Source organism: Oreochromis niloticus, linkage group LG8 (assembly GCF_001858045.2).
Source record: "Oreochromis niloticus isolate F11D_XX linkage group LG8, O_niloticus_UMD_NMBU, whole genome shotgun sequence".
Taxonomy (NCBI): Eukaryota; Metazoa; Chordata; class Actinopteri; order Cichliformes; family Cichlidae; genus Oreochromis; species Oreochromis niloticus.
The window spans coordinates 23,234,988-23,262,052 of NC_031973.2; the positions used below are offsets into that span (position 1 = coordinate 23,234,988).

The window sequence follows — 27,065 nt, forward strand, 5'->3', positions numbered from 1 at the left end:
TGAAAATTTCTGTGTAGCAAAGTGAGTACAGACAGGGATGAAATGATTACTTCAGTGTTTTGTTGCTAAATGTGGTTCCGCAAGCAACTAAAACAAAAGGTGAGTTTTTCACAGGATCTGTCATATCTTGCTTTTTGGGATGACCACAATATTTGCTTTCCACAGGTTTTGTCAAAGATTACTTAGTTTTTTGGGGGGGGGTTGTGGGTTTTTTTTTCAAGAATCATTAATCTGTGTGTTCATTTTTTTCCTCTTTTAATGAAATGTTAAATCTTTCCTGCATAAACATCTGCTCTCCAAGGCAAAATAAAGGCTGAGACCAGTGCTTAAAGCAACAATAAGATAGGGATGAATTGGCAGATCCAGCAGAAGAGCTTGAAAGGAGAACTTTCTAAATACAGGCAGCATGTTATTTGACATCTCACTGAACCAGGAAATAACCGAAGCCATCATTTGATCACTCCATTGATTCTCTCTTTTTGATTTCATAGCCTTCAGGGCTGGAAAAGCCCTCGTTTTATAAGCCAGGATTAGGGACTGTTGTTTTGCCTTCTCTGTCTTACCGTCGTTCAAATTAGAAAAACACATTTCCTAGGCCTGTCTTGGAGGGTGGCCAGTGTCTTCACATGCCAACTCTACATTCCTCCGCCAGGGCAGGATAAAAGCTGAATAAATATTGTCTCTGGTTTGAGCAAGAAATACAGCAAGAGGGTCTTTTCTTGGTTTGGCAGGGGCAGAAAAAAACATGCATGTCTGCCCAGTACAATGGGGCAATATGTAAAGAGGTGTTCATCGCACATAAACACACTGTTTATTAATTCCATCACCGGCAGCACAGAGAGGGATTTTAAAATTTGGTTAATGACATGACCTTACTTTAATGAACCTGATTCTGTTTTATTCCTGGATTAATTATCAGGCTGTTTTTATTTTGACAGAAAAGAGAGAGCTGTCTTAAAATAGTCACGTGCCCATACAATTCTGCATCACATCCAGCAAATGTGAGGAGATTTTTTTTAATTATCACTGTAATCAGTTACTAAAATCAACAAAATGTGACTATTGGGAATTTCTCAAAAACAGGTAGCCTGGAACTAAAAGCAAGATGTTTTCCTAAAATTAACCACACAACTCTGATGTTGAAACCTATTAAACAAAACATCAATATCACTGATTTTAAAAAGAAGCTTAGCCTAAAAACTTCAATATATGGCTCATATGAGCTTCCATTTTCACCGCTCCTCCTATAATACCCCCAAGTATACATGGTCCAAAAAGGGAAATGCGAGGGCTGCATTAGGGTTGTGTATTTTGCTTCTTTTCCAACACTCATGAAGGAAGAACACAAGCTCAAACACGTGCACGATGCACAATCGCTGACATGTTTTGCTGTTTCTTAGCGCTCAAAAGATCAAAGAGCACCGATATACTATTCCTCTTCAAGTGAGTAGCTTTTAAGGTCAATAAAGTCAAACTGCTGCTTATGGGAAACATGAAGCAAGTGACCCAAAAGTGACTTCAGATCACTTTGTGCTCATGTACAAGCTGCACAGCCAAATCAATATTCATGTCAGTGCTAAAAAGCTTTCACTATAACACCAACTCCAATTTAAAAAAACACAGGAACCATGCATTTAAACCTTTTCCCTTGACACCTCTGTTTTGCCATGCCTCTTAAACTTCTACTCAAACTATTTTGGTATCAGCGCCTCTTTGCTGAGGGAGCGAGAAAGGCCGACGAGGGAGCTGAAGAAAAAGGATGCAGAGGAAAGAGTGACAGGCTGTCTCTGTGGCCGTATAGATGTAAAGTGAGAAAGAGGTTGACCTTCCCAAGTAAACAGACTATGGGCTGTGTCACATAGTTGGCATGCACGCAACTATTCCATCAGCTCCACCATAAATGGTAACAGTCTTAAACAGCACAGGGAGATAAAACAGACACCCTCTCTTTACTCGTCCAACCCGCCCTCCACACATCACCCCCTGTATCCCATCACCTCTGAGTCCTAACACTCCCCTTATCCATATCCAACACTCTATTTCATTATCTTTTTATATCTCCGTCTCTGTGTCGCATACACATTTACATACACTGCTCGCTGGCACAGTCTGCTGCCCCTCTGCGCACAGAGCATGTGTGCGCTGGTTCAAGTGTTTGTGTATGTTTTTCTGAGTGTGCATTTAAGAGATAGGAAACAGACAGAGGGGTTCTGTTATGTGTCACGGACAGCGAGGCTGAGGCTGTAGCTCTGCACAGGGGACTGCAGGGTAACAGTAGGTCTGTATTTTGAAGGACGCGCATATGAATCAATTGGACCTGTGGTTTACATTTCAGGGGTAAAGTCACATCTGCACATACTGTACATGTATGTGTGTGTTTGTGTGTGTGTGTGTGTGTGTGTGTGTGTGTTCATTTGGACTCATTCAGTGTGTCAGATCCTTTTATATGTCTTGAGCTAAAGTGTAATTATTTGCAGAGCAGTATTTAAAGCTCATGGCTCAAGGCCAAAAGTATTACATCTGCTCTTTAATCACTATAATGAGTAAATATTCTATAGAGAGATGAAAAACTAAAGTGGGCCTTAATCTAATTTGAAAAGAATTATGCTGTAAATGCAAGACACGTTTCAGGCAGTTGTTTCAATCTGCCAACTAGCTGAACTAATTAAGCAACAAAAAAAATGATTAAAAAACAATGACATATCAGCACTTTACAGAGTGTTACTTTAATGGCTAATTTCCCCCTCCATAACAAGCATAGAGGAGCAAATGAATTTCTTTAAAAACTTGTTTATTATGAAACTGTTTAGACTTAAAGTTATGGATATGGCTGCTTTGGCTTCCTTGACTGACAGGTGTGCTAGCATATTAGCCAATAATTACTAATATAACTCTGTTATATTAGCTGTTAGTGGCTTTTCTAGCACTTAAATGGATTTATCTGTCAAAACACATGCTTGCTTTGCGGTACAACCCATCCAAGAAGTTTAAGTTTTGAGTAAAATTCAAGCATTTTATTAGTCAGGCACTTTTAGACAGGCTTTATGTTTATGAACGCTGGTTGCTAACCAGTCTAGCTAGCTTTAGCTTATGGGTTACAGCCGCTACATCCGTCCTTTAAATTGAATCTATAACCATAATCCGTCCTGTCTTAGTCTTGGTATATTCTTGTAAGATTTAGAAAAAGGAAAGACCTTGGCAAAATTAGCTACATGCCCCATGTTTGGTGTTTATAAGAGCGCCAACAATCCAGCTGAATTTAGCTTGTAGAACCACATTAACTGTGCAACATGCTTACTCTAAGGATTTCTTTTCAATTGTACTATTGGGACATTGGCGTGAAAAAAAAAATCCAAAGCCAATAGAGCACAACAATGTCTTTGCAACTAGCAACAGAATATGTGGCTGAGACATTTCAAAGTTAGCACCAGTGGCTCTGGTGAGCAGATATAAAAGGTGGGATGCGAGACAGCTACACATTTGTCGTTTGAAAGCATGTCAAATTAACTACAGGCCAGCCATTATGTAATGTGTTACATTGTGTTTCGTAAAGGAAGTAAATCTCATACTGAAAACAAAGTGTGACACTCAGTTAAAGAGCTTCTGTGCTCACAGTCTCTGTCTGCCTGACAGCAATATCCGCTTTTACTGACATCAGAGCCATGAGTAAGAAAAAAGTGTGTTTAGGGTCTGAACTTTTGCCTCACACAAGTTAGATGTACATATTTTTGCCTCATTGTTTGAAATTTTAACCATGTTCAGTACAGGCATCTAACATTGTAACATTACTAAAGAAATCAACTGAAAAACACAGAAGATTAAGGATACTACACAAGTTTTAATATGTTGCATTGGTTTCAATACCTTTCCTCAAAATATGTCTTTTCAAAAGTAAAGCGTTCCCATATTGCTGCCCTGCTGTGGTATTTGTGTATAGAATTATGGATAATAAACTGGTGAGAAAAATGGAAATTACAGTTAGTCTGGATCTTAAAGTGAAATCCGGAAATACAAACAAACACAGCTGCAAAGTGAAAGCATATTCTCTTCTATCTGCTCATACTTTGCATACTTTGTGATTGATGAGCACGTGCAGTGCATTTATTTCCAGCAGACACCCTGACGGGCTCTTAGAAACAGGTTGCGCTTCGAGTTGAATTCACTTTGCACGTGTGTTGTAGTCGTGTTTCGCATGTTTGCCTCTTCATCAATTATTCATCAGCGTGGTTGTTTCATCTTCATAAATTCTCAGCCAGAACTCTATAACCTCATTTGGAGACGAATTAGACACATAATACCAGCTCTATATTATGTGTCTGTGTGTATCATCTATTTACAGAACAGAAGGGGGTACCAGAAAACAGGTCAACGTGATCGATAAGCTGTCACACTCAACGCAGGTGAAGCACTTTCTTAAAGGTGTAGTTTTCTTTCTTTCTTTTCCCCTCAAACACAATCTTTGACTTGCAAACAGCAGATGATACTTTGGTGGTTCTATGATTTGTTTGGATTACATGCTATAGCCATAATTATGACATCTACACTGTCCAAAAGCATCAGCCACAAAAAACATCAGATCTCAACGAGAAATATATATATAGTGATATAGTAAATGGACTGATTTTTATATAGCACTTTTCTACTCTCCCGGAGTACTCAAAGCGCTCTATACAACATGCCACATTCACCCAATCACACCCATTCTCACAAGCTCTTTCTCTATACTTAGTGCTTTCTAACTACATTCACACACATTCATACTCCGATGGATGCATCGGAGAGCAACTTGGGGTTAGTATCTTGCCCAAGGATACTTGACATGCAGACTGGGGGAGCCAGAGAGCGAACCACCAACCTTCCGATCAGTAGGTGACCTGCTCTACCTCCTGAGCTACAGCCACCCCCATATAATCTGGGCATTGTGTAAGGAACAAAAGAATGCCACATGATTGGATTAAAACTGAAATCACTGAACTCCTGGACAGTCTGAGATGCAACCTGGAAGCATCGGATGGACCAAAGCATAATGTCCCAAGGTTGTTCTATTGAATGTATTTCAGGCAAACGTGGGGGAAAGTCAATGATTTCAATTGATCAGTTCCTTTCTTTCTTTCTTTTTCTTTCTTTTCTTTCTTTTTTCTCTTTTATATAGCGCCAAATCACAACAAAAGTCGCCTCAAGGCGCTTTATATTGTACAATAGATCGCACAATAATAAATACAGAGAAAACCCCAACAATCATATCATATGACCCCCTATGAGAAAGCACTTTGGCGACAGTGGGAAGGAAAAACTCCCTTTTAACAGGAAGAAACCTCCGGCAGAACCAGGCTCAGGGAGGGGCGGCCATCTGCTGCGACCGGTTGGGGTGAGAGAAGGAAAACAGGATAAAGACATGCTGTAGAAGAGAGACAGAGATTAATAACAGATATGATTCGATGCAGAGAGGTCTATTAACACATAGTGAGTGGCTGGAAAGGAAAAACTCAATGCATCATGGGAATCCCCGGCAGCCTACGTCTACACTGTAAAAACGATAACTAGTAATTGTTGATTTGAGTAAAGTTTTCAAATTAAACTGACTTAGAAATAAAACTTTCCATTTACAACCTAAAATAGCTTGTCTGCCCAACAAATTTCTTCCATTGTTGTCCTAACTAAGATTTTCTAGCGAGCATAACAAAGATTATCAACTTTTGAGTAGATTTTTTGAGTCGAGTTGGGAACCGGTGGGAAACCCCGTAGGTGACTGGCACACGTCGTGGTCTGAATAAGTTTGAACTAGACCAAACGAGCCTGAGCAGACTGTGTGATAGTGGTTTGTCGATGTGTTCTGAACTGAAAACCTGCTAAGAAACTTTGAACAAACGTGGCCAAAGTTGGATGAAAATTAAAATTTTTCGACCATTACGGATTTTACCTGGTCTGAAGTTGGAGTGTATTATTTGACCATTTTTTGGACAGGTGCGGGAGCTGCCGGCCATTTGCCCTAGCAGGTAAGCTAACGACATCTGTTATTAGGATTTTCTACAAGCGCTAGGCTGCATCCTCCTGAGGACCCAGGAGGGTGGAACGATTAAAGCACTGAAAAAAAGCCAAACAATAACATATTTAAGTCATCTAAGGGACTTATATATCATGTTTAAGCTAGCGAAGGACCGCGCGGGGCTTTGAAAATGATATGCCAGGAGTTCGCTGTTCTCGCTGCTCTAGCAAGCCTTGAATCCCCAGCTAGCTATCGAAGCTGGTGGTAACAGACGTCTCCGAAAACGTAGAAGCATTTTTGCAAAAATGTGTTGTCTTAATAAACTGAGCAGATATTTGAAATTTACACAGCTACATTCTCGCCTGAAAATACCTTAAAAGTTTACTTTGTGACCCAGAAAGAGTAATAAGAGTAATGTTAAAACTAAGTGGCTGCCGCCATTGTTTGAAACTAGAATCGGCTGGGCCGCGCTATGAATTCTGGCATAGGGTGGGCCACGAAGGATACACCTGACCCATCCTTCAAAGCTGTGGAAAGTATTGTATTGTTTTGAGAGCCTTTTTGTTGGTGGAGTATTGATTTTATGTACAATTCCACGGGTAGACGCGATCTGTACGGTCCGACTTTGCACATGCGCAGTAAGGATCGGGGAGTCCGATCCGTAACTTTTTTTTCTCGTTTTTTTTTCTACATTATATTGAAATGTTTCATTATTGCAAACATTTTCTCTCAGGCGGAGAGAGGTCGTGGAGTGTCAGCCTATGGTATCTGAGGTCCAGGAGAGATGACCTGCGCTGTTTTCCTCTGAGGAGGTAAGACTGTCCTAATTTATTTATAATTTAATTATTATTCAAATTGGGCATGATTTATACTTATATTGAAGCAGTACGGTATTTGCTGGGGTAATGCATTGGCCAACTTTATTATCTTGTGCTACCACTCCAGTCAAGGCCCTTGCCAGTGTTATATTGAAATCCTTACCCTGAACATTTCTGCCAGTACAAGAGTCCCCATGCTAAATCGAAATTGTGAAACAGAAAGGCAATCTCATAATTTTGACTTAGCATGTATTTTTTTTCTTTTTGTGCTAGAAATAGGACTTCTATAGTCTGAGATTGTTAGGGAAAGAATACTAAGGCAGGTCACAGAATCTGATTGGTCACAGATTTTGGTGCAACTTAGAACATAATATGTATTTTCATATTGATACTGGGTTTTGTGGGGGGTGTTTCTATTCCTGTGCAAAAGACGTATTCATGAGAGATTTTTGAAGTAGGTTTTGCTGTTGATGACACAGTCAGGCATATAACATGGTGCAGACTGTCCAAGACAGCTACCCAGGAATTTTCTGTGCTGAATAAATGACAATATTTTGGTGAATGTATTGTTTAGATATCTGAAAATTTCATCGGATCACAAGCAAAGACCTCCTGGGGACCTTCAATGCATCCCTTGACAAAGTTGTGCCTGGCCTGCTGAAACTGTACTGGTCTAAGAAGGGAGCTCTTGGTGAGGAGATGGAAGACCTCCTGGATAAACGTGATGAACAGGTGAGTGAAGTGCTCCTTTATCTGACATTTTTAGAAGAGAGTATACTTTTCTCTTAACAGAAACTGAAAAAGATGTTGGCTTCAAACAAAACACATCAGTGGATATGTCAGTAAAAATGAATGTCATGAGTCATTGCTTTGTTCTTATTTGGCAGTATTTTATTTAATTTGTTAAACGAAAGTAAAATTGTTAACATGGTGTTGTTTTTTGGGGGGGGGGGGGGGGGTTGTACGTTTTGCGTGTTGCTGGGTCTGACCTGTGCTTTACTTTCATTACTATGAGAGTTCTGATTTTGCATTGTGTATAGTACACCATGTTACTTCACTAATTGAAATTCTTGTTTTCCACTGAATACTCTTTAGACATCCAACACTGTGTCCAACTTGCACTGAGAGGCCTGCCCATTGTCCTCAAGAGAAGATGCAACAGAGGTTTTCCTGAAGTGCTTAGTAAGTACAAAAAAGTAATGCAAGTAAAACTAATTGCTATGAGATGTTTTTAAAGGATGAGTTTATCCAAAATGGAAATGTACACTTTCTCAGTGCAGTCCAGATAATTTTATAGTGGGGATTGCAATTGTCATAACTCTCACTCCTTTTTTTCTGCTGAGCAGCAGCTGGGCATTGTTAGTGGTTGTTCCATAGCAGAAAATATTTTTGTACAAAACTCACAAGGTGGCATTAATTAAAAGAAAATAAACTTTTTCTTCTTAAAACCTCCATGGGTCAAACGACCAGCATGGTATAGAGGTTAAAGTTAAAATCTTTAGAAATTTGTTTTGTCTTTAGTTTTTCTTAGCTTTCAATAATTCATATTTTACTTTTCTTCAGGACACTGACATTTTGGAACCAGTGTTAAACGGTGCATCAGTTGCCATCCTCACCATCCTACAAGATGACGATGCTGATACGTCTGTGCGAGAACATGCAGTTGTGTTGGAAGGGGACATTGTGCTACATAACATTCCAGATCTCTCTACTGCCCTGGCACACCTCTTTGGCCTTCTGTATGCCCTCGACATTGATTATCCAAAGCAGATGAGTTTTACCTTTGAAGCAATTCAGGCCATCTTATTTTGGCCTGGTCGGACAATATGAAGGTGAAGTGGATAAATCATTATTCGAAATGTAAATTTTAGTCAGATGAATCTGTATTGTTGAGAATATATGGTGAAAATTTGTCTTGTAGTATTTTAAAAGATTTGTTATAGTGTTAGTTTCCTCTTCATTGATGGTAACATTTCTAAGAACTTTTAACTTCCATAGTTCATCATAGTAAGCCTGTGTAAAATGTCAATGTCTGGGTACATAGGCAATCGTTTGTAGCACTACCCTATTTAATGTGCAATAGTTATGTTCAGCTTTTACAAGACGGTCAGGGTGTGTGTGCATGAATTATTAAGTTGCTGGACACTTTTCTTTTTTGGTTCTGGACTCTAGAATTTTAACGTCTCTGCTGGGGTGCTCAAAGCACCCAAAAGAAACTGGCAACACATTTTTGTTTGTTTGTTATTTCTTTTCTTTCTTTCTTTTTGTTTTTTTTTAACAGAAATTCACCCTACTACCCATGACATTCTGAAATGTACTGAAAAGACTGTTGAACAAAATAAATAAGCTTTTAGATAACATTGAATTGTGCTTTGTTTTATTCTATATCTATTTATTAAGTGTTTTTTCAAGTATAATAACAACATACATTTTCCTTTGTTTATATAGGTAAATTTTCAACTCACTGGAGTAAGAATTGTATGATTACTCAACAAGAATATCTGTGTTTGGTGAAGGCAGAAATACATGGCATTGAAACCAGAATTTCTTCGTTAGACTTCCAGGATTATCCTAATTAGGTGAACAAGAAGATCCAAGTTGGCAGAACTTGTAAATCTTAGTTGAGTCAACAACAGTTGGCAAAAGTTGAGAAAACTCAAAAATCTCTTGCATCATGTTGCCTTGAAATTTTACGTTTTCTCAACATTTTCTTTTTTACAGTGTATTGCAGCATAACTAAGGGAGGATTCAGGGTCACCTGGTCCAGCCCTAACTATATGCTTTAGCAAAAAGGAAAGTTTTAAGCCTAATCTTGAAAGTAGAGATAGTGTCTGTCTCCCGAATCCAAACTGGAAGCTGGTTCCACAGAAGAGGGGCCTGAAAACTGAAGGCTCTCCCTCCCATTCTACTTTTAAATACTCTAGGAACAACAAGTAGGCCTGCAGAGCGAGAGCGAAGTGCTCTAATAGGGTGATATGGTACCACAAGGTCATTAAGATAAGATGGGGCCTGATTATTTAAGACCTTGTATGTGAGGAGCAGGATTTTGAATTCAATTCTGGATTTAACAGGAAGCCAATGAAGGGAAGCCAAAACAGGAGAAATATGCTCTCTCTTTCTAGTCCCTGTCAGTACTCTTGCTGCAGCATTTTGGATTAGCTGAAGACTTTTCAGCGAGTTTTTAGGACATCCTGATAATAAAGAATTACAGTAGTCCAGCCTGGAAGTAATAAATGCATGAACTAGTTTTTCAGCATCACTCTGAGACAGGATATTTCTAATTTTAGAGATGTTGCGCAAATGGAAGAAAGCAGTCTTACATATTTGTTTAATATGTGCATTAAAGGACATGTCCTGGTCAAAGATTTGTCCTCTAGGAACTGTCTGCATACTCTCACCACACAGGGCGGGGCATTGTCATAGACCTGGAGGAACCCAGGAACCACTGCACTAGTGTAGGGTCTGGTGCAGTGGGCCCTGGGCGCCATTAGGTATCAGGATTCCATCCTGATACCTAATGGCGCTCAAGGTTGCCTAGCTTGTAGAGGTCTGTGTGTCCCTCCATAGATATGATTCCACAGACCATCACCGAAACCACCAACAAACTGGTCATGCTGGACAATGTTACAGACAGCATAATAATTTCCATGTTCTCAAGACCAGAACCTTCTCTAATATGTGAAAAACAGGGCACCAGTGGTGCTCCTGCCATTTCTGGTATTCTATGGCAAATGCCCATCCGGCTACACGGTACCAGGCAGCACGCAACCTATTTATCTGAGCACAAAGGAGCAGGTACTGGTCCTGTCGGTGGGTTAAGGACCTTCTATGGCCCTGTCAAGCTCTCCTAGAGGAACTGCAGGATGCAGGTATTGCCTCGCTAGCAGCAGTGACGCTAACCTTAACCTAGATTAACAAAGGATTTTGTTACTTAACTGACCCTCTCATTGTTCCTTTCGTTTCTTTGTGCAGTGTATGATGCATCCACTTTGTCTGAGCCACAACCCATATATTATTGAACACATTTGTTTTTTAATCTAACCAAAAGTAAAATTACAGAAATTCCCACCGGGAAAGGCTATTTTAATCTCTGCTCTTGGGATTTCTGTTCATCGGCCAATTTCATTAGATACTTTCATGTTTAGAACACGTCCGTGCGGAAGCGGTTGTAGCTAATTAAATATCCAGCTAATAAAACAGCTATTTACTCATTGGAAATGCTTATTCTTACCATATGGAGAGCGGAGCATTCATCCTAGCCAACCTCGATTTTTGCTTTCCCATTTGTTTCCCAGACTTTGAGAAGGTGAAACGCCGTCTCCAGGACACCAATATTTATCAAATCTCCAAATTTCTCTGTTTACTTTCGGTCAGACTTGGAAACAAACACTTGAAGTGATTCATATAAAAATCAAGATCTTGGAAAGCTTTGAGGACATTGTGGTTTTCGCCCCTCCTGCTGAGTTTTTCTGCAAAAAAGGTGAAGAATGCAAATCGGCCACAATTATCCATCCTTATCCACTTATCCAACTTGGGGTCACTGGGAGAACTGGAACCTACTGCAGCTGTCATAGGGTGGGAAGCAGAATACACCCTGGACAGGTCACCAATCAATCACATGGCTAATCCACAATGACTAACACATGATTGAGAAATACGTAACACGCACACACACACACACACACGGCAGAATTATCTTCATTTTGAAAAAATAAATAATGTACAATAATAAATATACAGACAGCAAACAACAACAACATAAAAGAACAAATGTGTTTGAATGTCAACAGGACGTAAAAAGAAATAGCATTGAGAAGCAATGATGATGTGTTAGTGGCTGAGTCAGTGTTTCAGTAATTTTACTTATTTATTTTTGTTTGTGATGAGAAAAACAACAAGGTGAAGCAGCCACTGTGGTTGAAAAAGAAGCCAATATATAAATGTCAAAAAGTGCAGTTCCTCTAATGGCATCACTTGACTGTTTCTTAAACATGAACTGCATTAAAGATGGAGGTAGCCACTATGATGTCACCTGCTGATGGTGACAGCCTTTTTGGAGTCACCATCTCGAAAGCTTCTTTTGAAGCCAAATACAATAAGCAATTTAATGGGTGTATCTGAGTGTGAGACTGAGGACTGCTTACTGATTGGTTAAACACTGGTCAACGTTTTCCTATAGACGTTCCTAAATCTTTTTTTTGAACCAGCGGTCACCCATGCTGACCACTAAAACAACAACAAGATTGGGGCACTTGCATTGACTTCATCTATCTGAGGAGTACAGCCCCATAAACCTCCATGAAAAAGATACTTCCACGTTTGATCTTCATACTTTTGTATTCTCTATAGTTTCCCGTGCATGAGCTAGTCCAACTGGTATAGCTAATAACGCCCAAGCTCTATTTGATCATCCAAAGATGCCGACATCCCAATTATAAAAATACAGCTCATGACAGCTCAGTGAGATAACTACATCCCATTTCAATAGGTCAGCTTCCCAACCAACACAGGGGAGTTTCCTTCTATTGCCACTAAAGCTCATGAGCATCAAGGATAATGCAACACAATCCATAACTCTGTTAGACACATTTTGTGCTTGTTTGATCAAATTCAATTATATTGTATAACACCAAATTATAACAACAGTCACTTCAAAGCATGTTATCTTGTAAGGTAAAGGTCCTACAGTAATACAGAGAAAACCCCAACAATCAGATCACCCCCTAAGAGCAAGCACTTTGTAACAGTGTGAAGGAAAAACTCCCTTTTAACAGGAAGAAACCTTCGGCAGAACCAGGCTCAGGGAAGAGCAGCCATCTGCTGTGGGAGTAAGGAGAGGAAGACTGGACAAAATACATGCTGTGAAAGTTAGCCAGAGATTAATAATAACTAATGATTAAATGCAGAGTGGTGTGTAAGCACATCGAGTGTGAAAAGAGGCGGGTGAAGAACCATGTCCCATTGCATCATGGGACATCGAACCTACAGAGGGAAGATTTAAGGTCACCTGATCCAGCCCTATCTATAAGCTTGATCAAAAACAAAATTTGAAGGCTAACCTTAATTTCAGTGTGGACATGTTTTAAATTAACTTAAAACACTTTATTTTTTTACTTTTTAATAAATTGCACATCATGCTGACTCCAGAGTTGTTACAGGATGTAATCTGAAGGTGTTTATTGCAGTTTAGACAAACCAGCAACATTTGATGAGGATCTTTATGATTTTGTTTAATTGCCTCCACATGACGAGAAATTAAATAATCAGAAATATTGTCTTTTAACTTTGGGCACTACAGATTCATTTGTTCAACCTCATGAAAATCCTTCATCTTACTCCAAAATTTAATAGATAAAATATGAACCTACGCAGTACTAAGAGCAGTAGGTGAAAATTCAGGAGACTTTCTGCCCGTCAAACTAGTTGAAACAGGAAAAGTGGCAGCATGAGGTACACACTCAAAACTCCAGGAGGAAACTTGGCTGGAGGATGTATGGAAATTGAAAGGCAGCCTCTCCTCCATATGGACGGAGTTACAGAGGAAAAGGAGGCTTAGTGATCTTTGTGGCTATTGGATGTCGATGGGCTTACAATCAATGAAGCGTCTCACTGAAGTCTTCAGCTGCCTGTCTGGAGACTGGAGGGATCCATGTTACCCAAACTAGAAAAGAGCACTCGAGAAAGAAGTGAAAAGGTTGAAGAGGACAAAAAAAAAGGCAGGGGAGGAACTGACGCAGAACAGTGTGTGAAAAAAGGAAATAAAAGAGGTGGAGGTGAACAAAAAAGAGCAAAAAGTGAAAAAGCAAAAAGAGGTTGATGGAGCCTAATAGGTCTACAGAGGGGGAAGAAAAGAGGAAGCAGTACAACCAGAATTAGAAAAAAAAGCTATGAGCAAGAGCACGAGAGGAAAAGTCAGGAGGAAAAAAAACGATGAAGGGAAAGTAGAAACTAGAAAGCTATAAAACTTACTCTGCGTGTGTGTGTGTCTCTGACATCTGGATATGTTTATAGGCACTGGGTCAGTGACCGAAAGTAACCCCCTAAAACCTGGCTAGGCTTCAATCTCCTACTACACACCCCCACACACACACACATAAACACAATACTTGTGTCCTTAGTGTTATATAACTTTACACCAAAACCGCACGTGCCAAAAACATAACCCAAGACAATAGCCTCAAACACAATACATACCCCAAACCTGAAAGCTGCACTTGGCAATCTTCTTTATGTCCTCTATTAAAAAAATACTCATGAGAACATCAGAGGAGGAAAAAAGACACCACAAGACAACTTTTTTTTCCCATTTTAGTAGAAATTGAATTGTAAATTACGAACGCTAATACAACGAATATCCAGGACTAGCATTTTGCTTTGCCAAATACCTTTTGAAATGTATTCAGTGCCTGTATGGAGTTGGCAACAAAAATAACTGATGAAGAATGGAAACAGATGTTTAATGAGATTCATGAAGCTACCAAATCTTTAATTTTGAGGGAATTTGCTTGGAAAATAAACATGACACACTTGTTGACCCTGGAAATTACTTCTAATTGTAGCAGGAGTTTAAATTCTCAACACTAGAGAAACTGTAGTGAAAGCAATGCAAATTACTGACATATTTTTTAGTCATGCAAATTATCAGACACCAGTTTGTACAGAAGGGTTTTTTTTCTCTCATGTATAAAGAGTACAGTTTGTGTTTGTGTATGAAAATAATAAAGCTGTACTCAGTGTATGCAAAACTTTGTGTTTTTGTTTTTTAATTAAATTTCTCTTTTTTAATGAACTTTAATATTAGGATAAAATGTGTTTATTAGTAAAGCTTCGGTTAGGCAAAACATATCAAAACATAAATGACGCAAGTCTTGAGCAACCTGTCATGTCTTTATATTTGCTTTAAATGCTGTTTTTGTTTGTTCAGCCACTTCACAATAAATCATTTAAGCAGAAAAAAGGCACCTAACTCAAGGGATTTAACCACGCAGGTAGAGGGCTGCAGAAATGGTTGTCGGTCTGTAAGGTTCTCCTCTCTCCACAGAGCAACACTGGAGCTCTGTGAGAGTGACCATCGGGTTCTCGGTCACCTCCCTGACTAAGGCCCTTCTACATCAATTGCTTAGATTGGCTAGGTGGCCAGCTCTCGGAAGAGTCCTGGTGGTTCCAAACTTCTTCCATTTAACTGATGATGGAGGCCACTGTGCTCATTTGGACCGCCAATGCTGCAGAAATTTTTCTGTACCCTTTCCCAGATCTGTGCCTCGTTACAATCCAGTCTCAGATTTCTAACGGACAATTCCTTGGACTTCAAGGCTTGGTCAAGTATGTGATCTTATATAGGGAGTTTTTTTGCTTTGTCATTATGGGAAATTTGAGGTGAAAAATGAACTGAATCCATTTTGGAATAAGGCTGCAACATGACAAAATGTGGAACAAGTGATGCTCTGTGAATATTTTCAGGATGCACTGGGCCAATACAGAGAACCAGTATGAGCATTTTCCTGATACCTCTTTTAAACTGAAATCAATAGACTCCACTCAGAGAAATCATCTGCAAAAGATCAAATGTTATACTGACACAGAAAAAGAGGATCAGTTACATCATTACTAATAGACAGACACTATCAATGCCTGTAAAAGTCTGCAGTACAACTGCATTAATATAAATACACATAGCTGGGTGGAGCTGTTGAAAAGCACTTTACGTGCTGCACATTTTCCTTTGACAATGAAAAGATTGACTGTAACTTAATTAACAGACACCTTAAGATAGAATGACTAAGCTCAGTGTGACCACTCATTGCGTTCAGTAGATTTCCTTTTTTTTTCCTCACAGCAACTTAAAACAGACTGGATTCACACCTGGGCAACATCTGATCATACTGAATGTCAGACCGTATCCAGATGTGGGTACGGTCCGAGCATGCTGGATGTATTTACACCTTACATTATCATGCATTATTCCTAATCCAGACTAGCTATCGCTAGCACACGTTGCATGTGAATATCAGGTGTGAAGTGGGTCAAAGAGACAGCAGCGCAGGGATAAAAACAACCAAACAGCAGATTGAGAGGGAAAGAGTGAGAAAATCTGACGTCAGATGTTGCTGGGCCTTCCCTACCCGTTAAATCACCCCTTTACTTTCCTCCCTCTCTCGCTCTGTCTCTTTCCGTTTTCTCTCTCACATGGCTGTAATTATGCTCATGTAAACAAATGAGACCAGAGAGAGACATCAGGAATTCCAGTTGGGCCTGTGGGAGCGGTGTTGCTTGCAAAATCGCACAGAATGACACACGCACACACATAGGATGTACAAGTCAAACTAATACTTTCCTACAATCGTTCTCTATCTGCGTGACTATATGCATCAGAATACTTCACATTTCCAGAGAGAAATTTTTCAAGGCATTTGAATATCACAGCACGGCAACTGCACATCCTTTTGTTGAAGAGAAAAACACATTAACTAACCTGCTCGTGGTACTCGATTCCCATGCTCAGAGTATTAATCAGAATCGCGATCATAATCCCTCGGCCAAAGTACTTGCTGTCCACGATCTTCCGGAAAGTGTCGCACACCAGCCTCCAGAAGTGAACAACCTTGGCGGCCGTTTTCCCCAACCTCCGGTGCTTCTTTTTGGGCTGCCGGCTGTCTCTTCTGTCCCTGTGGTGGAGGTCCTGAGTGAACTCGTATACCCCATCGCTGTCTGAGTCGCCAGGTGTCTCGTTGCCCTCGGTCCCGCCCTCCGATTCGTTGGCCAGGGCCTTGGCGCAGTAGGGGCAGCTCTCAGGGTCTAGTGTCAAAGCGGCCGTGTCCATGGCGCTGCTGGTGGTGCTGAGGTCACGGGCTGACAGCTGGCAGGAGAGCTGGGCTGCAATGGAGTGAAAAAGGTCAGATGGAGAAGCTGAGGCAGAGAGAAGGGTACTGCGGTGGAATCAGCATGATTTTGATAAATTACATAAATGAAGTGGTTTGGACAAATTGTCAGATCCAATGAAAGAGATCGGTTGTGAATGGGAGCATTTTTAGACAGTTGCGTGTGTGTCAGGAAAAGTGTGTTTGACGGTGATGGGCAGTGTGTTATATGACTAATGCCTCGTCTCTACAGATTCTCTGGCCGCCAGCCAGCCTTTTTCCACCACCTGTACAACCCAAAGAGACCTTGACTGACTTTTGTTTGGCCTAAGACATTTTTTAAAAGTTGACCAAGAGGCAAAAAAAGTTGGCTGGACATGAGGCATTAACATTTATTGACTCTAATTAGCACTCTATCTGCTTGTCATGAAAAAAGCAAAAATCTGTTTCTGGACAGTGTTGTAGCTCGAGGCTTAGTCAGAACAAATCAATACTGCACAGCGCCAAATACGTGATTGCAGTTAAAGGAACACAACCACTGGTGTGTTACATCATTTCCTTCAACACCGATATGGAAATTAGCACAGGCTGAGTAAATGAGATAGCAGTGTTTCCCACACAAAGAGTCTTCTCGGGCAGGCTTCCCAGGTATATGAATGGCACCCCAAATACAGTATGTGATGATTAATTTTAGCATATTTTGAATTCTTTCTATCTGTCTGAGAGAACAATGTCATCTGTGATCGATTTACTGTTGGACCATTCCCTGACTCTTATTTTGTTCACTTGCTTGCTAGTCCTGGCCTTTCATGTTTTCTCTGCCAGCTGGCTCCCCGGCCAGGTTACTGTTGTCCTCCAAATCGTTCAGCTGCTACCCCAAAAGGGATCTTATCCACAGCCAGACATACTCCAACTTCACTATCATGGCCTACAGCTGGCAACTGTAGACTTTGTTCTGGTCTGGAGGACCACTGCAAACAGGATGGCCTCTCTAAATACAACCTGCATGTTGACAACTGGTTTGTGTGCAACCATGGCGAACTCAGAGGGTGCAGAGCAGAAGGGCTACCATTTACCAGCTGCAGAACATGATGGTTTAGTTCAACCGTGTGAGACCTTGGGATCATATCCTCTCTGCGGATATCAGCTGAGTGACATCATGGACCGCCACAATAGCAACCTGTCCAGTGAGCCAGGTTGTAGGGAAAACACATGAAGCACCAGGGTTAGGCAGTTAGCAGTGACTAAACTGTCAAAATAAGAGTGAGAAGATTATCCATGAGTAAATTAATTGGAATGACGTTCTCTCCTTCTCTCATATCAAATTTAATCACTTGTACTTGGTCAGCCAGTCATATATCAGGGTAGCTCACCCAAGTAAATCTAAACCTGTGGATATTCTATTTTTTTCTCCTATTCAGCTCAGCTAACACACAAGAATGCATCTGCTGCCTCATTGTGTGTCTACCTGTTGGACTGAGCGGGTCCACCAGACTCGATGGCCTTCTGTCCTGGGGCATTGGTGGAATATTAAGGTTGATGTTCGTCAGGGTGCTAGCTGCAATGCTCCCTCTTCTAGACTCGGCCAGAGCCCGAGCTTGAAGGGTAGGGTAGTTCTTAGGCCCTGGAGCAGCAAAGGGCACAGAGTTCCTCTTAATGGCCCTGGACTTGGGAGCCGGAGCCAAGGAGAAGAAGCCTGGAGCAATTCCAGAGTTGGTGTTCAAAACGCTGCAAACTGAGGATGAATCAGCAGCAGGACTGGACAAAATCGCAAGGTTCATATCGGACGTTGCTGCTGTAACTGAAGAGGGTAGCGCCACGGCAAGATGCCCACTTCCAGTGTTTGCTATGAGAGTCCCCCCGTTGTTGTTATGAGCCCCACCTTCGATCTCCCTACTGTCCAAACATCTGGTGCTCCCTCCTCCCCTCACACTACCATTCCCTAGATGGTAGTGGTGGTGGTGGTGCTGGTGATGATGATGCATTATGTGATGAACTGACACAGACCCCTGCCTAGAGGTCTTTCTCCTTCTCCTCTGGCTGTGGCTGCGTTGGATATCTGTGGCTGGGGGCGAGGCAGCAATGTGGAGCCCAGCACGACGGGCCAAGAGCCTGCAGATATGGGCTACTTGCTTGGCCCCCTTGCGGATGATGTGAACCAAGTACTTGAGGAGCTCGTCATAGCAGGAGCCTGGCTCGGAGAGGGATGCCAGAGTGCTGGCGTTGGACATGAAGCGCACTCGTTGTTCCTTCATCAGCTGGCTCTCCCTCTGCTTGGTCTCTGAGAACTGAGTGGCAATGACCACCAGGCACAGGTTGATCATGAAGAACGAGCCAATCTAAGGGGAAAGAAAGAGAGATGATGTTGTTACTGAGGTCTGAAGAATGAAGACTATAGCGAGAACTTTGTTTGAAAGATGCGTTGACCCAGGTAGTTGTTAGCATTAGCAATTAGCTCTGCTAATCTGAATAATTCAGCTGGACCTCTACTTAATGTTATGCTGTTGGGACTTTTTCAGGTATGTTACATACTATGTTACTTAGCATCTGTCTGCAGTTGTACAGTTTGTGGATAGAGATTACCAAGCTTGCTAACCATTAGCTAATATCTTAGCACCCCACCCTCTTGTCCAAATATGGTAGCAGCGGCAAAAATTCTAATATTGAGGCTTAAACCACTGGGTAATATCATAGTACTTATGTCCATCTTGTGTACAGCCTACGTTCACACATGATCAGTGGATGCTCACACTCCCAGTTGACCCTCTTCTTCAGTCGTGTGCAGATATACTTACAATGATGAGAAGGATGAAGTAGATGAAGTTGTAGAAGGAGTGAGCATCCATCACAAAGTACATGATGTCCACCCAGCCTTCCAGGGTAATCACCTAAAAAGGAACACCAGGAGTTAAGTACACACAAACATAAAAAAAAATTGATAGAAGAAACCAAATAAAGAATGGAATTTAAAAATAGAACTTGAAAGAGGACATATTTCCCAGTGCTATAAATACCAGCACTCAGCATAAGAGTAATCCCCCAATATTTATGTTGTTTGTTTTACCCCACGCAGGCTAACCATCTTCAGTCTGGCTCTCTAAAAATATCCGCCCCCCAGCAAGACAACTATGACTGAATACTCCAACAAAATGTTATTCAGATGATGTGAAGATAGCAAAGAAATGGTACGGAAAAAATAAGCTGCAGTCTGGTGGTGCGATGTTGGTGACCTGCTAATCCTCTAAGCCCTCTTTCTCTGATAGACTAGCCCTGGGGTAATTAGGCTCCATTTCTCCCTCTTCATCTTCATTTTGGATTACAGGATTGTGCATGGGCCAAATCATACTGTATGTTGCCACTGCAGAAATACTGCTGATTTATTTTAGGATCTTCAAATCTGACCATTTGTCCTACCTGAAAGATGGCGATCCAAGCATAGCAGATGTTATCAAAGTTGATGGCTCCCTTAAAAGGGTTGATCAGACCAGCAGAGCAGTTGGTATAATACTGGTTCCAGTTGACGCAGGTGGTGTTGTCAGTGCTGTTATAAGAGTCAATATCCAGGGTGCACTCCAGGCCCCCCTCCTCATACAGCTTGGGAATCGAGCTACAGTCCCTCATGCCGTTCTCTCGGGGTTGAGAGCAGATGAAAGGGTTCTCGTCGTCGTTTTCAGTGTGGTAGTACTTTCCCCGCTCCACAGACAGAGGGCTTGCAGGAGGAAGAAGGGGAAATATTAGTATGGACTTCAGACTACATTAACTCACAGAAAAATCAGGAATAAATTAAAACGGCAGTGTGCTGGCCAAAAGACCCTGCAACATCAGAGAGACCCCAACAAAACCCCAGCAATTAAATAATCCAGAATCAGGGTCAGGGAGCTGCAGCTATCTGGTGAAACCAGTTGGGAATGGAGGGAAAGACAAGACAGCATATTTTAATAATCACTAATGTTGGTTTAAACCTCTATATGCAATAGTGATCTATAAGTATAGGGGCACATACAGGCAGTCAATGAAGCCCATGTTCCTAATATGGGTAGAATATACCCTTTACTCTCACTGTTAGTACTCTTACTGCAGCATTCTGAATCAGCACAATGGTTCTCAGAGAGATTTTAGAATGACCCAATAATAATGAATTACAATAGCCCATCCTAAAAGTAATAAATGCATCAACTAGTCTTTCAGCATCACTCTGAAACTAGATTTCTTTTTAGATTAAAAAATGTGCAAATGAATAAAGGAAGTCCTACATAGTTGTTTAACACGCACATTGAAGGACATATCCTCCTCAAACATAACAGATTTCCTCAAGTTTACTGAAGGCTAAAGTAATGCCATTGAGAGTAAGTATCTGGTCAGATGCCATGTTTCTAAGAGGGCCGAGTACAATAACCCCAGTTTTGTCCAAATTTAGAAGTGTTGGCACACAGCTTTGAGGACAATAGCACTGAAGGAATTGCTTTCATAAACTCAGTTACACCACTTTCAGAAAGACTATTGTATTATCTACTGTAATGAAATGTATTTCCCAGTGCAGTGTAATCCATTATTTTACATTTAAGTGTTATCAAAAAATGCTCAGACAAAAAGTGTTTTTAAGAGATTTTGGCATGTTTGCATGCCATATGTTTGAATTACACTCAGAGTTGGGTTATATTCACTCTGAAAAAACCCAATAAAGTGTAATAATTTAATGAATTTGTGTCAAGGCTGTCAGCATCAGCATCTACATGAATGTTAAAGTTACCCAATAAAATTCATTTATCTGAACTAAACACTAAATCTAATAAAAGATAAGGCCAGGTCAATCATATATAAAATAGACAGACATATGTAGGGTTGTAGAAACAATACTACAAAAGTACTGCAATTAGAAAGAATCCCATATTTTAGTCAAAAATGCAACTATTTTTATTAATAAGAGTAAAACCATGTTTTCTTCTTCTTGAAAAAGTTAGAAAATCTCATACTAAATGAACGGACCTCAAAAAGTGAGGCAAATAAGATAAATAAATTATAAATGATTCCGAAAGAATTATCATCTTAAAAGTAATGCATAAATTTGAGCAGCTGCATGTTGCAAAACAGCCTGGCGAAATATCTCAGGTTAAATATGTGACCTTGAATTTTTCCAAGAAAAAAAAAGTCCAGAGTTGTCTTTCCTCAGGAAATAGTCTTTTTCACATGTATTCAACTGCAGCCTGCATTTATTGTCATAATTGGCGGGACATTTTTGATTTTCCTAATGGTGTTCCTTTTAGACTTTATTATAAACCCAGCACAATTTTAAATGGATCAACTTCAAAATCCCAAAGTCTGCAGGTTTTAAATCCATGCAAAAACTACAGCAGCTGATTCCACTGATTAACACTCGTGCAAACAGATTGGAGTAACTAATCAGTGAAGCTAGCTGTAATTGTGTTTGAAAAACCCAGGGCCAAATACCCAGGGAGAACCCTGTGTGTACTGGATGAGTTGGATATACAAGAGAATTTGCCTGCTATAACACATCTTGGCATATCTGTTGCAGAACACTCGCCTGTCTGGAATAACTGGTGTGTGTCTGGTGACTCTGTAGTATCTGGCTCGTCTGTCAACACACATTCAGCTGGCGGGTTTTATTAATTGCACTGTAGCATCACATGTTTTGTGTGACTACTTATCCACTTATCCACACTCTCTTATTTATATATTCTTAAAAGCTGTTTCCCACTTTGGGATGATCTACAGGAGCACTTATTGCTCTGATGAGCTCAGTATGTTGTTCGGTCGATTTATCGCACCCTGACATGACGCACGGGTCCACTTCAATATTCTTGATCAGACTAATAAAGAGTTACTGTCAACCAAGCTAGCAGCCTGTGCCGAAGCACTAAAATATGTATCAGTGATATCTGTTCAAGAGAAATAGATGCAAGCATTAAAACAGTTATGTTTATGACTTTGGACATTAAAAAATGACTCGGCTTGGGTGCCATTTTTCTATCACAATGATAATGATTTTCCAGGTACGGGAAGAATGTCTAAAAATTGACAATGATGATGAGAAAACGAGAAATAGCATGCATAGCAAAGCCATTATGCATGAACTTCAATTATAGCTGTGAGGAGTTATACATCCAGCAGGGAAAGATGAGGGCAGGAAGATACAGGGAATATGAATAAGTCATTGGTTTCCATGTTCTATATGCCTGGTTCACATGAAGTCTTTCTCATTACTCCCAGGCTTGTCTATCCCATTCATCAATGTGATGGGACTCTATGATCACAGACCTTTTGATTTTAATGCATGACCTAGTTTAGGGTGCTCAGTCAAAGTTCACTCCCCAGATTGACTTCGATCTCCTGCAGAATTATGCTGCAGCAATTGCATCACTTTTCAAGAAAATAATAAATACATGAAGAAATCCTTCCAGTTTGTGGACTTTTGAGTTATTGAGAGAAAGTGGTTAACACAAAACACCTGTGAACCACAGGGTTTAAATCAGCAACACTTACCCCATTTCTTCCACTTCCTACAAATCTAGATGGATAAGAGGTTGGGAAAACTGATGACTGATAGCTCTTTTTCATTGAGTATAAATATCCATTATTAACCTGTTAATAACTGATTATTAATCTGTATCGTTTACAATTTGTTTCCATCATTTTAGAATATTCATTAAATATTTTAGTGTCTTTTGGTGTCAATTTTGTGGATTGAAAAATTAGTTCTATCTATTAAAGATTGAATAGAAGGTGTGGCTATTTGTCTGGGTGAAAACAATTCATTTTTAACAATTAATTATACTACTACTGTGGCATTTGCATAATAAGAGTTGGTGTTTTTAGTTCTTATTTGTGCTAATGCAAGTGTGGCTGCATAAAGTCTACTAGCAGTCAATTAGTTACACTTCTTGTTCTCAGTATAGTCTCATCTTTGCATGTATTTGAACAATTTTCAGCCTGTAGAAGGAGGATATATCATTACCATTGATGAGGGCATTCTTAGCTAGCTAAAAGGGCTTATTTGGCACTGAAGGTCAAGTAAAATCTAATGCAGGTTGTGGTATTGTTCTCTATAGAGGAATTTAGTACTACTTTAGTACTTAACTGCTGTCTAGCATGCTTTAAATGTCAATGTAGTTTAAGATTTGAATGAATTTTAAATCAATATAATGGAACACAACAGATTAAAAGGTAGTTTTTCTTTCCCACTGTCGCCAAGTGCCTGCACATATCGTTTGATTGTTGGTTTTCTCTGCATTATTGTAGGGTCTTTTCCTTTACAACATAAAATGCCATCAGGCGGCCGTTGCTGTGATTTGGCACTATATAAATACAATTGCATTGAATGGAATTTGGACAAGAAAGCACCAAATGTGTCGAACACCTTGAGGGAACCGTTGTTGTGATTTTGTGCTATATAAATAAAATTTAACTGAATTAATAGAACTGAATTGAAAATAGACAATGCACACACTAATACAGTAGAAATGCAAAGCATGGTACTCACAAGGAGAAGTTGTCTTCGACGAAGCAGCGGTTTCTGAGCAGGCCAGACCACAGCTGGACGCCCACTATGCCAAATATAAAGAAGACGAAGAAGCACAGCAGCAGTACATTACCCAGCATAGGCAAGGTGTCCAGCAGCAGGGTCACAAGGATACGCATACCTGAGAGAAGAGACAAAGCCAAGGTCAAACATCTGTGCAGCATTGTGTGGATCAGGTCTGTTTGAATCAAAGCTCTTTTCAGTTAAAAAAGAGTCATGTATTTGAATCAAAGCTCTTTTCAGTTAAAAATGTTGCATTTACCTGTTTTAACAGACCTGCAGGGACAAGTGCAAAATTTAGTGTTTTATTCATCTGATGAAATGACACACTTCTCAGCAGATGCCGAAGTAGCTTTTTTCAGTTTAATGAAAATGAAACAAAAATGATGAATCACAGAAATAACAGCCTGTTACATGTCATAATCTAGTAAATATAGCCTCTCTGCGCTTTATGTTTTATGCTACCAAAACAGGGCTTATTAAAGGACTGTCAAAACACGGTCATTCATTTTAAGAGATGAAGTACAGTGCTGTGGGTCACTCGTAAACAATATGGGGCCCTTGACAAACAGAAATGATTCAGTGTGTCAGTTTCTCAGGATGAATTTTTTTTTGCCAGTAAAAAAGGTTTTCAGGAAATTGAAATGAACAACTGTAGACCGTCATGTATAGCAGAAGTTAATTTTGCCCATACATTTACACAATATATAAAGCACTGCTAATAATGACTTATAAATGGCATGTTGCACTGACAGGACCGATAGCTTTTGTTTTAGTTTTTAGGCTTTTTCCACATTTTGATGTGAAAAACATAAAGAACTGGGATGGAGGTGGGTTGCAAAGTGGCTTGCAGATGTACAGCAATGTTGGGCAAGCTTAAGCAGCCAAAAACTCCTGTTAGATTTTCCATAGAAAGGTATCAGCGGAGCCGGGATTGATCTTGTACTGCCTGAACTGACTGAAAAGAACTGAGATGGTGGTGGGTTGCAAAGTGGCTTGCACATGTTCAGCAATGTTGGGCAAGCTTAAGCAGCCAAAAACTCCTGTTAGATTTTCCATAGAAAGGTATCAGCGGAGCCCGATTGATCTTGTCCTGCCTGAACTGACTCTATGCTCAATGAAATTAACATCATGCAGTTTGACACATACCTAGCTACTGCCTTTTTATTCCACACATTGTTTATGTTTGCTTTTTTGACAGAATCTAATGACTACATTGCCCACAGTACAACTCAAACACAACTTCTTTTCACAGTAGTATCCGATGCTTGTTAAAAAAACACTAACTAGGCATTATAAACACTAATATATAGTGTATACACAATACAGTAAGCCCTAATTGGTCCAACACCAGAATGCCAATGTGACAGTGACAATGTCTTTCCAAATTTAGCGAGATGCCATTTACAAGTGGTGCAAACCAACAGCATGTATTGATCATCAGTGAAATATGTCAGAGTTTCTGCTGCTGAAAAGTACTGTAAGTGCTATAACCGTCCACGATGACACTGGTGTAGCAAAAATCCAAAGTGACATCCCAGTCACAGTTCCGGACGGCATAAATGCTTAGTAGTTACTATAAACCTGTCATTTCACTGTGTTGGTGTGCTTAGCAACACCCTTTTAAAATAATGTTTAAAAATATATTTGGAGAAGACACAACGGTCCTGAGTCAAACGGAAGTAGTTAGCAGTCTGTGAAAGTACCAGCAGGACTCCTACAGTTTGTTCTGAATTAAAGCCACAGTAAAAGACCTGCTTTATTGCCTTTCATACAGTACATCTCTAAATCTGTCTGCTCTGGACAGTGTTCCCTCAAGTTTCTGACAACACACACACTTCCTACCGCCTACACACTCCCTCTGCTAACTCTGGCTCTGTCCCTCAGATTTTGATTTGATTTTCACATTGATTTTCTCACTAGCTGTATACTATCCAACCATCTGTTCATCTATCTTACCTAACCTTGTTCAGTTCTCTCTTTTTTTGCCAATGTGTAATCACTATTCTCCATCACACTGCTTCAGTTTCCCCTTTTTCCCCTCCGTGTCTTTAGTTCTACCTCTGCCTGCCCATCTCTCTGTCTCTGTCTCTCCTTCTCTGGCTGTGTTTTTGAGTCAGGCGTCAATAATGAGGATCATTTTCCTGATCAGGGGTTTTCTGGGTAATTGGATAGGCCGAATCGAAGCCTGCCATTGCAATGGCAGAGCTCATTTGATGGCACCGAGGAACAGAGGGCAGAAGGGAAGGACAATGAGTCAATGGAAAGGGCACGAAATGGGCAGAGGGTGGGAAAACGAGATATATGAAATCAAAGGGTTATCTGGTCCCATTAAAAGAAACCAAGGCACTGAGCTCATTAGTTTATTTGGGGAATGCTTTCAAAAGAGCAGGTGTGGCTTTGATAAAAGAAAAGGTTAAAATTTGTTTACTTGTAGACACCCTGTAAAAACTTTTAAGACATTTTTGTATAATTTTGAATGAAACTGTACCAATATTTAAAACAGCCAAAGAAGACACAAATTCTTAGCAATACAGTTACAGACACTCCAAACAGGCTAATTGAGACACTTTTGAGAATTTTAAGACTTTTAAGTACAAATTGAGTTAAACTGAAGACAAAACATGAAAGAAAATTATTTAAATCTTATTAAGTTTGATCTCAAATTTAATTAAAAACAAACAAGCAAACTATAGATAGATAGATAGATAGATAGATAGATAGATAGATAGATAGATAGATAGATATTCTTAAATAAGCTTTAAACATAAACGAAATATAAACTTAAAATAAACTTTAACTTCCCATTACCGTTTTGTGTTGGTTTTTGTATTTAATGACTTTGTGTTTTGTGTTGCCTGAACTTC

The 27,065-nt window shown here is 40.1% G+C and overlaps 1 protein-coding gene and 1 long non-coding RNA gene across 14 annotated transcripts in view; one reads left to right on the plus strand and one right to left on the minus strand.

The window, feature by feature from the left end:
• Positions 1-27,065, minus strand: part of cacna1g (calcium channel, voltage-dependent, T type, alpha 1G subunit) — a 316,565-nt gene that overhangs the window by 121,478 nt on the left and 168,022 nt on the right. For all 13 annotated transcript variants that reach the window (XM_025909653.1, XM_013273535.3, XM_019362827.2 and 10 more), the window contains exons 6-10: positions 24,160-24,319; positions 20,076-20,370; positions 19,457-19,549; positions 18,130-19,000; positions 16,277-16,677 (exon numbers count right to left, since the gene is read on the minus strand). In XM_025909653.1, coding sequence (XP_025765438.1) covers positions 16,277-16,677; positions 18,130-19,000; positions 19,457-19,549; positions 20,076-20,370; positions 24,160-24,319 — 1,820 coding nt within the window. The remainder of the gene's footprint in view (positions 1-16,276; positions 16,678-18,129; positions 19,001-19,456; positions 19,550-20,075; positions 20,371-24,159; positions 24,320-27,065) is intronic.
• Positions 5,528-8,811, plus strand: LOC109203287 (uncharacterized). Its single transcript, XR_002063232.2, has 5 exons — positions 5,528-5,996; positions 6,720-6,798; positions 7,379-7,536; positions 7,900-7,986; positions 8,368-8,811. It is a non-coding gene; the product is annotated as an uncharacterized LOC109203287 (long non-coding RNA).